Genomic DNA, 13,920 nt, shown 5'->3' on the forward strand with positions numbered 1-13,920 from the left:
TTTCAGAGGTAGCATACTTGTTTCTGTAGGTCTGTGAGTCCTTGTTCTCCCCGTCCCTGGGTGCAGTTCTGTAACAGCCTCCACCACGTTTTATGGGGTTAGCCTCATCTCCTCAGGAACATAAAGCTGTGTTGAAAAGACTATGTGTTCAATTGTGTGGGAAAATTACTTTGCTGTTCTCTCCAGCCTTTCTTCAAGTACTTCTGTATTTGAAATGTAGGCCTAAGTGGAGACAGCTTCGGTTTCTCTTTTTGCTGTCACAGTAAAAGGATAGGTTTGAATCCTCCTCTTTTTTTTTCCTTTTCTTTTTTTTTTTTTTTTAACAACACTGTTAGAGAGAACATATACGTGATCTCCAAATTGAAAGAGTGACTGAATCTTTCTTAATGCATGGAATAGCTGTACTTTTCCTTTTGATAAAAGCAGGGGGGAAGGCTGTGAGGTTACTTTTGGTACCTGTTTTAAATGCTTGTTTACGTTATGGAGGAAAACAATTATGTGACTGGAACAAGAAAATTTATTTACCTGTACGTGGGAAATAGTTTGGAATCTAGCACATTGCTTCTTTTCTCTTTCAGACGGGTGCTAATACAGATCTCTATTATAAAACATTCAGTGATCCTCTTTATCTTGCTCAATTTAAAATGCTCAGAGACACATTATACTATATGAAAGGTATAGTATTTGTAATTTTTTTTAATTTATCCTTCATTATGTTTAGGATCCAGAGTGTTGTCTGTATTGTATTGAGTGTTTGAACATGAGGGTTTGCATTTCCTGTGAACTCCATGTATGCTCTAAAATTTGTATTTTGAAATGGTTCCATATAAAAAGGGTGCTATGGGAATAGAAAAAAATATTTTGAGCACCACTAAAAGGATTAATAGATGGCATTTCAATTGTCTGCTTACTGGTGGACTTTGCTATGAAATTTATCTTTTAGGTAGGGGATAAAACTTTATGAAATAATTTCATTTATAACGTAGCAATGGATTTTATATATGACATCATTCTGATACACTGACTCCCATCCTTCTAGTGTAATGCTACTTCCTTTTATTTCTTTAGACCTTCCCAACTCATTTGTGAAGGAAATACATGATTTTGTGCTAGAGCAATTCAACAGCAGTCAATCAGAACTTCAGAAAATCCTTCATGATGTGGATCGATTGCACAACGAACTGAGTCCTTTAAAACTGCGTTGTCAGGCTAATGCTGCCTGTGTGGATCTCATGGTGTGGGCTGTGAAAGATGAGCAAGGTAGAAAATACTCTTTGGTCCCTGGAATATCTGCTTGTGGTTGTTTTTTTTTTAAGTCGTAGAAATACTTACAAGGTCTCTGAGAGTAGATGGTGCTCAGAAAAATATAAAATAAATTTCAGTGGAATACTTTTTGCTATTAGAATACAACAGTAAAACTTCCATCAGAAAGTTGTCAAATTAGTTACCTAAGTAGTTAGACATCTCTTCATAGAAATGGAAACAGAAACATCCTATTGGCTTATCTACAAGAGATGGTATAATTGCTGCATTACATGCAGCTGCTTATTTTCGAGTTTATTTTCTGGGTTTAGTTATTGCTCTTAGTGTCTTAAGTGTTTTTCAGTCTTCTAAAGAAAATGTTTTTCTTCATTGCTAACAGGACTGGCAAGCACTTTCTCACTTTTTCTCAATATTTTTCTTGTTGTATAATTCTTACACATCCTCTGAATATGTGAAGGATTTTTTCCTTTGGACCTTGCAATACTTAATTTCCGTCATATGTGAAGTATGCTCAAAATCAACTTTAAGTACTGTCATTCTTTCAGTCATGGTGTTTGACAGAGTTGTTTGGTGCAGATACTAAGTTTCCAAAACTGTTTTTGCAGAAGCAGCCCTAAATCTCTTTGAGGAATTGTAGTATGAGGAGAGTGAAGCTGATAAATTTTCTGTGTTGTTTTAAAAATTCCAGTAAGTATTGGGTTGTGTGTGGCCCAATAACAAATCTGATATGCATAAATTTTTCTGTTGGATTTTTTGCTTAAGGTGCAGAAAACCTATGCATCAAGTTATCAGAGAAGCTGCAGTCGAAAACCTCAAGCAAAGTCATCATTGCTCACTTGCCACTGCTAATTTGCTGTTTGCAGGTCTGTCTTTACAGTATTTGACGTTACTACATCAGTTAGTGAGAGTTTGGGGAGTCTTACAGGTTGCTAGAATAACACTTTTTATCTGCTATTTGTATTACTTTGCATCAATGTGTTCTATCTTTGGATTTGAGAGGTCTGGTGTGGAAACTAGAACTGAGTAGAGTAGTGCTTTCAGAATTTTCTTAGCTCAACTACTTCTTGAAGAATGATACTTAAGAGGTTTTTTTAACCAGTATTTCATTTGTGAAATATTTATCTGTTTAGTCCATTACATAAACAGCTAAAATATTGAGACTGGCAGATCACTGAGTTTTAAGACTGAGACTTGGTTATTCTGATTTTTCTGTATTCTTACTGGGCACTTATTCATAGTCTTACAAATGTGGTGTTTTCCACCACATAGTAAATAGTAAATTATCAGGATTCTCTAAATGTTGGAACTTACCCAGTAACTTTATTTTTAGAGAGTGCAGTTCATTTCATGTAACTCCTGTGAAATCACACAGGAAGAGAGCAGCAAGGCTTGACTGGCATGACGCACTCTAGGATAACCTAAAAGAATTAGAGGCTTGAAATGTCTAAATCTTCCGCTAGAAATTGAATCTCTCAGAACTATATATCTGGTTTGTTATGGTTCGGGTTTTTTTGTATTGAGCTGAAGTTACAAGCTTGCAGTTGAAATAGAAATTGTGCTGTGATATTCTAAAGCTATGTTTTTTTGTTGTGGGTTTTTTCTTTTTTTTTTAGGGTCTAGGTCGTTTGTGTGAGAGGTTCCCTGTTGTGGTTCATTCTGTCAATCCATCCTTGAGAGACTTTCTTGTGATACCTTCCCCAGTACTTGTGAAACTTTACAAGTATCATAGCCAGTATCACACAGGTAAAGGAAGAAAGGCCATATTCCAAAGGGTATGCTAGTGATTGTTTTCCAACTTGTATGGCTTTCTGATGCTTTTGGATATTTTGTGGTTATCTAGCTGTAGGGGGAAATGGAGGTGCATTTGCTTTTTTTTTTTTTTTTTGAAGGTGGAGAGGAGGAATGCCGATCAGAATCTGTTAGAAGTGTATCTAAGGACAAGCACTATTTGTAGAACTACATTTTATCCTAGTAGCAATACTGCTGTGCCTATTCTGCTGAAACTGAGATAGTGTTATCTCAAGCACTTTTGTCCTGGGTGAGATCACCAGCAGCAGTAGTGTGATGCTGCAGTATCGAAGGTTGTATTAGGTGTGTCAGCCTCCTGCATTCAATTCAGAGCAGTTTGCTTAGGGCTTTGTCCACATGGGCCTTCAAAAACCCCCAAGGACAGAGGTTCTACAACCTGAGCCAGTGCATAATTATCCTCACGGGGGGAAAGGGGTGGAAATCACATATCCAGTTGTAACCTCCCTTGTTTCAAGCTATGGCTGTTGTGTCTCATTCTCCCATGAAGCCTTCTTCTGTCTTCTCAGTAACCTACTTTACACTTTGGAAGGCAGCCATTAGGTCTATCCAAAGCTGCCTCTTCTCCAGGCTGAACAAGGCTGTGTTCCTCAGACTCTCCATACAGGTCCTGTGCTCCAGCCTCATGACCATCTTGATGGCGTTTGGCAGGTTTTTTGTTGTTCTTTTTAAATTGTAAAATCAACTTATGATTTCCAAAAAGAAAATGTTCAATTTAAATCACTTGCTAATGCAGTGTCGTAATTCTAAAGCAGAACAGGTAAAATGAGAACTGAAGGTGACTAAATTTAGGAATAATTGTTTAGGAATAGTTAAATGTAGTAATATCTTGCATAGCTAGTGACAACAGATGCACTTCCAAAGTTCTTCAGCTCACCTCTCTGAGCTGTAAAGTAGGCTGTTTTCACTCGCTTACCAGATACTGTTCTGCCTGTGTGCTCTCATGTTGGGAAAAAAGGTATTTCAAATCGTGTTGATTTCTGTACTCTGTGTTCTTAGTAGGCGGTAATGATATCAAGATTAGTGTAACCAACGAGCATTCAGAGTCCACTCTAAACGTAATGCCTGGCAAGAAAAGTCAACCATCCATGTATGAGCAGCTGCGTGACATTGCCATAGACAACATCTGCAGGTAAGAGAGAGACTTGCACCATGTTGGAACAGGTGTTCTATTTCCCTAGCAGAAGGGTATTGTGACCGTTCAGAAGGTGCTGCTCTGTGCTGCTATAAAGGCTTTCTGCCTTTTTTAATCATGACTTTATTTTCCTTCAGACACCTCTTGGTTCTGTTTATGTCCTAATTGTAAATAATAATTCAGTCTCATTGTTTTGCTTCCCACATACGTAATTCATGCTAGTCACCATTTTGATACTCAGTGGGGTTTTTGTTTTCTTCTTAGATTATCACTTTGAGTGAGCCTCCTGTAACGGAAGGATTGTTACGCACTCAAATGTGGGCAGTGTAATGATTATTCTTCACTTCTAGACAGCTACAGAGAGCTGGAGGAAAGACAAACAGTTGGTGACTAGAGACAAGAGATTAAAGTTTCTAAAGCAGTGGATTCTGAACTTGCCTTATTGCATATCCCCATCTTTATTGTTGCTGGAGAAGGCAGCAGTAGAAACTTCACTCATTTTTTAAAACACATCTACAGTGTTCCTAGGCAATGAGTTCTCATACTTCAGTATAAACTTTTTTCCCTTATACCTGGTGTGCATTTATGGTAGTAAAAAGTGAAATGTTTAATTAATGCATTTTTTTTTCCTCTGGCTGTTCTAGCGAATTTTCTATTCATTGTTATTCCAGATGCTTGAAAGCTGGCTTGACTATAGATTCGGTGATTGTTGAGGCCTTTCTTGCCAGTTTATCTAACCGTCTGTACATCTCTCAAGAGAGTGATAAGTAAGTTGTTAGTCATCAAACCAGTTTTTCTTTCATTCAATGAACCTGAAACTTATTCTAAGATGTTAAGTATGGACAGCATTATTTTAGAATTAAGTGTCTCTGAGAAAGTGAGCTTGTATGTGGGGTCAAGATCTTCCCATGCAAATCTTTGCAGAGCTGATCCCTTGTATGGGCTCTTGAGTGGCATGGATTCATTTTTATCTGATTGAATCAGGAAATCTTTTGTGAGTATTAGCCAATTTTGAGTCCTAGATTGAGTGATACTCTCTCTGCTGTATCCTTTAGGCTTTGGCTACCTTCTATAGCTTGACACAGCTTGTCACTTGTGGCATTTGACTTGCTTCACTTTAAGAGACTCGCCAAGCACAAAACCTCCAAGGAGAGGTCCTGTAGTAGCTGGTCTGACTGTCATGTCTTAATGTTTTGCAGATCACTTTTACCTCTTTTCACGGTTGTTTCTAGAACAGTTTGTTCATGGATTAGTGTGGGTTTCTTGGATAGTGTGCTTGCAGGTGTTGGGTTTTTTGGGGGGTGTTTGGTTTTGGTGGGTTTTTTTTTGTTTTTTGTTTGTTTGTTTGGGTTGGGTTTGTTTTTTTTTTTGAAAACCAACTTAGAATAGAATCATAGAATCATTTAGGTTGGAAACGACCTTTAAGATCATTCAGTCCAACCATTAGCCTAACGCTACCAAGTCCACCACTAAACCAATTAAGGGTAGAGTAATAATTTCACGTTTCCTGGCTTGGTGGCTGGATTATTTTTTAATGAAAGTAAAAACTAGGAATCATTAAGGTTGGAAAGGATCTCTGAGATCATCAGTCCAAAACTTGTGCAAGTATATCTCTAATGTTAATGTTGGGAGTAGATGGGTATGTAGAGTGGCAATATTAAAGATGTTAGTGAAGTTTAAATTTAGTATATGAACTGTTTCTTACATCAATTGTAACCATGCTTGGAGGTCTTGATAACTGTTGAAAAGTTACATGTTTGGGGTTTTTTTGTTTGTTATTTCTAACAGGGAAGCTCATTTGATTCCTGACCACACAATTCGTGCTCTAGGGCACATTGCAGTGGCACTGAGGGACACCCCAAAAATGATGGAACCCATCCTACAGATCTTGCAGCAGAAGTTTTGCCAGCCACCTTCTCATCTTGATGTACTCATCATTGATCAGCTGGGCTGCTTGGTCATCACTGGAAATGTAAGGAAAGAACTGGTCAAGAGAGTCCCAGTTCATGATCCCTTTCCTTTAGTTAAAGGAAATGTATTTTAGAAACTGCATTTGCAGAAGTTTTTTAAGGTTTTTCTTTTCTTCGCCACAGGTATGGGCTTGTACAATCCTCATGTCTCTGTGACATCTGAAAAGAAAAGCTAATAAATGTGTAAAATGCTGTCCCTGTAAAGAAGATTAATCCCCATAGAAAATAATAAAAGTTTAAAAAAATAAATATTTTAAAAACTCAGTGTTTTCAAAAGTTACTAAGAAGTTTGTAATCTTGGCCTATGTCCCGAATAGATGCCCATCATCTTTTTTCATATCAGTAATTAACTTTCAAAGTCTTGTAGGTCCGTGCATTTAAAAGTGTAGATTGCCTTTTTCAGCCATACAAGGATTAATTGCTTACCTTTTCTGAATCTAATTTGTGCCTCTGAGTGAGCAATTAATTGCCAGAACTCAGAAGCATGAAATAAGGTTTTCCATAAGGAGGGCAGAGTTAAAGAACTTAATAAATTTTGTAAAATTTCAGCAATTAAAAAGTCTAATAAAACCGCTTCCACTGTGTGCTTTATGGAAGCTGAAACTATTGCTCAGGCTATGACTAGATACCTGTCTGAAGAACTTTGTAATACTTAATGTATTTTACAGGGTTGTTTTTCAGACAGATTGTGTTCAATAAGCTCTACTTAGTGATCTGTTTGGGTTTTTTTTACAGCAATATATTTACCAGGAGGTGTGGAATCTGTTTCAGCAAATCAGTGTTAAAGCAAGCTCAGTTGTTTACTCTGCCACAAAAGATTATAAGGATCATGGATACAGGTAACACAGCTGTATGTCCCTTAAATGTGTGAATACTGTATTGAATATCCTTTATTCAATCAGGGATTTTAACTTTTTCCCAGTATAAGTTTTAGAACGATGTTATAAATAGTCCTGTTTCTTTTTCTTTGATGTTAAAAAGTAATATATTAGTTTAAAAATAGTAGCATTTCATAATGTAGGGATTCCTAAAAATGTTTTTCACTACAAAAAGTAGTACTGATTTCTGCCCCTCCCCCCCGTTAAGGAGTTAATGTTTGTAAATGATAATTGGCATTGATGACTTATGTTATCTGTAACGGGAGTAATTAATCTCTTAGCCTAGAAAAGCTAATGAAGTTCCATTGGCGTTTTTTGTGCATGTTGTTTGTTTGTTGTTTTGGTTTGTTTTTTTTTTTTTTTTAAATGTGGTCCCAGTACTTGTTAGGGATTAAATGCAAACTGTGAACAACTCAATTCTTAGTATGTAAGTATGCATTTTGGTCCCTGTTATAATTAAAGATTATCACCAACTTTGCTGTAGTTGGGGTAGGCTGGATATCTTTTAATGCAGTATGTCAGTAGCTGAGAGGACTATTCCTGTCAGTATGTTTTAGCATACTGTCTGACCCAATGCAATCTCAGCTTTAACAATAACTGATACTAGTTCTGATTCTGCTCAAGAGCTTTCCCAATCAAGAAGCACAGCCTTTTGCTGCTTCTTGTCTGTAGCTGTATCTGCTACAGGAAGTAATTTCCTTTTGGCCATGACAGCATCATAAACGAAACATCCTCCAGAGGCAAAGCTTACAAATAGTTTTTCACTTAAATACTGATTGCATTTCAATTATTAGTGAAGTGATGTGCTATTCATAACCCCCCCCCCCCCCAAAAAAAACCCTCTGAGTAAAAAAAACCCTCTTTTTGAAAGAGTTACTATCAGCATTATGAAGAAAGCACTGAAAATATAAAACTTTGAGGAATTGCTTGTTCATAACTGTTTTTTCTTCTCAGACACTGTTCCTTAGCAGTCATTAATGCCCTAGCTAACATCGCTGCTAACATTCAAGGAGAACACCTTGTGGACGAACTACTGATGAACTTGCTGGAACTGTTTGTTCAGCTTGGGCTAGAAGGAAAGAGAGCTAGTGAGAGAGCAAGTGAAAAAGGACCGGCACTGAAGGTCGGATATTTACTGATTTTTAATTGTATGGAACTGTGCATTTATATACTAAACATAGTCTTCTGTATGTTTTTTTAACCAAAACCACACCCTTACGCACACAGAAAAAAATCATGCTTCGTTAAACCTCAGAATGTGTTCTGCTCATGGAATATGACTGCAGGTCTGTAATGCCTTTCAAACACCTAACTAATCTGTGTATAGTGTCTGAGATAAAGCAGAGGTATACCTGTTCAGCCGAGCCTGATTTTGTGTGAGGCTGAGTAAACTGTCTGGAGTGTTGAGCTGTTAGAGGCAGAGCTGCAAAGAGAAGTACAGAATGCTGACTACTGAATGCCTTTTACTAATTCTTAAAGTTTCTTTTAGATGTGGCAGAATTCTAATTTTAGTGGTGTCATGAGATCATAGGAAAACTCAGTTTGGAAGGGACCTCAGGATGTCATCTAGTCCCATCTCCAGCTTGAAGTGGTCAGCTTATGTTATCCTGATTAATCCTGAATTGCTGCTATGAATGGGTGTATCTGATTCCCCCCTGCCCAAGATCCAAGCTAATGCAGGCCTATCTGTCTAGGCTTATAATGGAAACAGTGCAGTGAAGTGAAAATTACAGATTTAGTAAAAATCTCTGATGATTTTTAGGGGTGCTTTATTTAGAGAGCAAGTTTATTTGAAAAGCTTGTGTAAGAAAGATGAGACATCTATTAGATTAATTTGTATGGTAGGAATACTTTGCAGAAGAGTTTATTTGAGTGGTTTCGCTTTAAAATAACATTCTTTTAAAATGCAATTTTCAATTGTGGTTTGTGAAATTTAACACATCCTGGCCTTTAAAAGTCTATGAGAAGGTTTGGAAGAGGAATGTCTTCAAATGCTAACTGAATTTCTGCAGGAGCAGTTTATATGCAGTTACTTTATTCACTCAGAACTCTCTGCTTTTTTTTCTTATGTGAAGACTTTTTCACCTCACTTTGTATTAGCTTTTCTTCCCATTTCAATAAAGTATCCAGAGTACTTGATGTACCTGTTCTATTTAAGAAGCAAACAAAAACCTCAGCCTTTCCCACAATACCTTCCTTTCATCTTTGCTCTAAAATATACTCATAAACAAGTTGTTAACCTTGACTTTTGCTCTTGAGATATATATTATCATTTGAAAAGCAAAATGTGGTTGCTTCCTACTCAAAAAAAATCAGAGCCTTCCTCTGGTTATGTTCCTCCCTAGTGTTCAAATGCTGTAACCTCTTGGCATTCATGCACTGCCTTAGGATAACTTGTAAAAACTCACAGTTTTTGATAGTGATTTTATATACAAAAAATACACTTGTATGTTTTAGTAATTCAAACGTGTTCATACTGGAAAGTTAAGTTTTTCTTGGAGATGTGGTTTGAGAGCTGTTCCCTGCTTTTTAGGGCACATAGGTAACACTTTCTTTTGAAACAGACACATTTTCTAGTACTGAGGGGAACAATGTGTTTTTCTTTTTAACCTCCTTTTTTCTCCCCTCCTGTGCATGCTACATTTTAATAGTACAAAGTTCTTTCTTTATCCTTTTATTGGATGGGTGAACTCTTGGTAAATCCCTCTGAAATGAATGTTTGCTTTGAAGATAGACTACATTTAATCATGGATGCTAACTTTTCTCTTAAAAGGGAACTAGGACATGTCTAGAATCTGCTTTTCGTGAAGTCTATGGTGGAAAATTTCTCTCCATGGGTTTCATAGATTCTTTTAACCACAGATAAGTGAGCTGAAATGGTGAAACGCATTTTGTAAACATTGCTCTAAAATGACACTTCTAAATTAGTTTCCACCCTCATCCTTTCAGGGATATTTTTCCACTGTTTCAGTTTTGGAATCACTATGGGAGGCAAACTGCTGCACTGACTTAAAGCCACCTGCAAACAGAAAAATATGTGATTGATTTAACATGGATTTGAGCTAGGAGGCAGTGTTTCTTTATTATGAAGATGATATCAGTTTTCACTAGAACACTCTTTACTCAACGTAGAGTAAAAGTTATGAAAGGTGTTCTGATGACTGAGTTACTTCATTTTCAAGAAGAGAGAAAGTAGGTAAAATACCGCACATGCTGTGCTCCCAAACAAAAGCAATTTTTTTCTTTGATAGTTTACCAATGTTCTCTGCTTCTCAGCATACCTTTTTATGGACTTAAATTTGCTCACTAAACATTAAAATGCTTCAGTGGCCTACTTGTTCTGTTTTAAACCAGATTTTTCAACCGTGCAAAAGTGGCTTCTGTGAGGGGAAGAAAAATAACTTTTTTTTTTATTGCTGATAGTTAACATGAATGTCCACTAAGTATGTCCAGGGATGGAAGTCATTGGATCTTCTTCATCTGCAGTGCCATATATTATCATAAAGAGGCTGATATTCCAATTATTTTAACAAAAATGCTGGTAGAAGGGTGGGGTTTTTACAGGTCTGTCTGTCTGGTGTCATGTGCTGGGTTCTGGCTATCTCAGTTAGCTTGTATGTCTACTCTGACTATGCAGCAATTTGTCATGTGCAGTAGACCCATCCTGATGTTAGCAAAAAAAATACAGTGACTTTTTCCAGTTGTTCCTACCCCTTAGAGTGACTTGAGTGCTGTTCTTTTATTTCCTTCAAAAATATTTAAGGGTCCATCTTTTGTTTTGCTTTATCTTGGACACTACAGAAAAGATAACTAAAAATGTGTTTTAGTTGGGTTGTATCATTATTGTTTCATCTGAAGACTATTTGGCTTTGTTTATCTCCCTCTCTCTTTTCTTCTTTTTTTTTTCTTTAAATTGTTTCCTTTTGGTTTATCCCACTTGATGCAAAGCTGTACCCTGTTAGCATGTCTGTCTTGCCTCCTCCCTGTGGGACCAGCGGTCTCTGTACCTGGTCTGTTGTAAGGAGGAAGCTGGAGAGTTCTCCCCCTCCTACATCCAATGTGGAAGGGTGTGGGAGGTAGGGAAGGACTTCAGAAAGGAGATGTCTCTGAGCATGGTATCTGTGCTATCACTGTTTGCCTTATCACAGAAGGTGAGAGACAATGTGCTGTGTGCGGTGAATGTTTTCAGTTTTTAAACACTGTATTTGGCCAAGAGCAAACACACTTGCATACAGTACAATTTTAAAAGTCCTAATAAGTCAAAGGAAATGTGTATTTTCCTTATGCTTCTTACATTTCAGTGGAAAAGGCTGCTCCCCCTGCTTAAATAAATTCTTGAAAATGGTGTCTTTTTACAGACTTGTTATTTTTGGCTTCATTTTAGTAGTAAAATGAGACTTTCAGTAAACATTTGTCACTTGTCTGTGGCCACCCATTTAATGTGAGCATTTCTCTTGCAGTAGTTGGATGTCAGAGTAGACATGGTGTCATTGAATATTCCCCCCACCTCTAGCTCAAGGCATAATATCTGACTTCCAAACATCGAAGACTGTGCTGGAAGGGGAGGAAAATCCCTTCATTACTCTATGAGGAGACACCTGAAAAGTTCTGGTGAAAGACTCCAGGGTGTGCCCAGTCCTGTGGATTTTTGGGGTGCTCTCTTGGCCACCTCATGCACATCTATTTGCAAGATACAGAGTTGTAATTGGCAATGTATGTTTTCATTTGCATAGACAGTAGGAATGTTTGATGCTTGAAATATGTCTTGTAGCAGGTATTTTAGAAATGCTTTTGTAGATGTTTTGATAATTTCCTTTTTCTTTTCCAGGCCTCCAGTAGCGCAGGGAATCTGGGTGTGCTTATTCCTGTTATCGCTGTGGTGAGTATCCAATGGTTGGGCTGTTGCAAACAGAATAACTTTTCTTACATATATCAAATACCAGTACTATTTCATGGTCAAATGGTTTGATTAACAACTAGTGCAGAAGTAAGCATCCAAGAGAAATACAGTAGTATTGTAACATAATATTTCTTGCTCTAAGAGGGGGGGGAAACATTTATTTAGTAATGACATATCTCTTGAAATAATTAATCTTTTGTTATTCAGGGTTAGATTGTTGCTAGTCATAAATTCAAGAGAATCATGAGCTAAATAATACCACAGAAGATATTTCTTTGAATAGTGTTCGGCATGCAATGTAATAAACAGCATGTATCTGTGGCCCGAGCAGAAAAGTGAAAAACAAAAGTTAATAGAAACACAGGTAAAAATAAATTTTAGTTTGGCAGCACAGTGAATTCTGCTTCTTAAAAGGGGAGTGGGGGGGCAGGAATCATTGAGAAAGGAGGAAGGAGGTGTCCTGTGTCTTCTGAAACTAGAATTGGCTGTCATGCTGAAAGCATTTTAGGAAATGTGCAAGGACACTGATGTCCATTCCAGACTCATTTATTTTGATGTGCATCTGGTTTTGGTCTTGGATAACACTTTTCCTGAGGGAAAAACATTTTTTTTTTAACAAAGTATAACTACTAATTCAGCCAAAAATTGGTGTGCAACCATTCTGGATCTCCAACAGAAAATTTGATACGTCTAAGCTGGGTTTCCAAGTCAGTAGGACTAGTTGCTTAACTGCTGTAGCTTTTACAAAAAACATCATGTCTAAAAGATCCATAGACAAACTGCAACTTACTGGAGGACAAAAAGCATCATGTCACTTTCTCCCCTCCTGAAGCTGAATTCTTCTGTGGAACTTTTCCTGCACAGCTAGTGGGACAAAATGGGAAAATATATTACATATTTGCAGTAGGCATGCCTACTTGTAACTTGCTCATGCTGCACATGCATTAACAAGCAGAAAAAAATAATTAATTTCATACTCTGCCCTCACAAACCTCTTTACTGAAGCTTTTCAAAGAGAAGAGCCTAAAATTAGCACTGGTTAAAGATCAAAGAACTGTTCCTTTCCTTCCCCTGTATCTTCTACCAGTTTCCAACATAAGCTCTTCCTGAATTCACCAGCAATCACAAGGGCCAGATCCTAGCTTTACAGAAATGTGTTTATAAAAGTCTTGGATGGCTGTTATTCAATAGCTGCTCAGTTTTTGCATGAACTAGCTGGTCCTGTGTTGAGAGATATGTTCTAGTGGGTAGTATTTTTCAGCTGTCAGTAATGCCAGCACTGATTTGAGTAAAAGCAGGATCATTCCTTGCATACTGAGAAAAGATCAGTGCTTGTTAGCAACTTAATGTAAAAGTTACAGAAGTACTTTTCTGTTCAAATTTTTATTGATGATATATTTGTTCTGAATAGCTGGTGATAACTGCATTTTTCTTAACCAATGTGACCTTTAAATGTAGTCAGATAGTGCCAGGATCTGAAGCAAGAGTTAATGGTTACATTAGGGTTGTTGAAGCAAATATTTGACTTTCTTGCACAATGTATGAAGATCATGAGTTTTGAGCAGTAGCTGATTTGCTTTTCTGCTTGACCTCTTTCCCTTGAATAATTCCTGTTACTTAGGTCTCAAAACCCCCATGTTTCAGATGCTCCAGCTCATTTAATCATAGATAAACTAATTAAATCTGGGGCATGAATATTTCATTTTGCATATGTTTTTCTTTTTGAATATGCTTTTCTTGTTTAATATAGATAAAACAATAAAATGTGTATATGAATGTTAATGATTTCTGTTGTGAACCTTCAATACTGAAAATTGTCCCCTACGTGGTGGGCTTTATAAGTAAGCACAATGTGAGACAGGAATAGAGAGAAGCATCTAAGCTTCCTATTCGATATCAGCTCTTCATCATCCTTCATCATCTAATACTGGTATTTCACTGCCTGTCATGTTAAAAAGCTTTGTGTAT

General features: G+C 37.1%; 1 protein-coding gene across 3 annotated transcripts in view; it reads left to right on the plus strand.

Moving 5' to 3' along the window:
• PI4KA (phosphatidylinositol 4-kinase alpha) overlaps window positions 1–13,920 on the plus strand; it is a 67,355-nt gene that overhangs the window by 10,722 nt on the left and 42,713 nt on the right. For 2 of the 3 annotated variants that reach the window (XM_075718997.1, XM_075718999.1), the window contains 10 exons: window positions 579–675; window positions 1,069–1,260; window positions 2,026–2,126; window positions 2,877–3,006; window positions 4,069–4,201; window positions 4,876–4,971; window positions 5,993–6,176; window positions 6,910–7,013; window positions 8,007–8,175; window positions 11,881–11,931. In XM_075718997.1, coding sequence (XP_075575112.1) covers window positions 579–675; window positions 1,069–1,260; window positions 2,026–2,126; window positions 2,877–3,006; window positions 4,069–4,201; window positions 4,876–4,971; window positions 5,993–6,176; window positions 6,910–7,013; window positions 8,007–8,175; window positions 11,881–11,931 — 1,257 coding nt within the window. The remainder of the gene's footprint in view (window positions 1–578; window positions 676–1,068; window positions 1,261–2,025; window positions 2,127–2,876; window positions 3,007–4,068; window positions 4,202–4,875; window positions 4,972–5,992; window positions 6,177–6,909; window positions 7,014–8,006; window positions 8,176–11,880; window positions 11,932–13,920) is intronic. The other variant, XM_075718998.1, reaches the window with a different exon arrangement.

This window comes from Pelecanus crispus, chromosome 11, assembly GCF_030463565.1.
Source record: "Pelecanus crispus isolate bPelCri1 chromosome 11, bPelCri1.pri, whole genome shotgun sequence".
Taxonomy (NCBI): domain Eukaryota; kingdom Metazoa; phylum Chordata; class Aves; order Pelecaniformes; family Pelecanidae; genus Pelecanus; species Pelecanus crispus.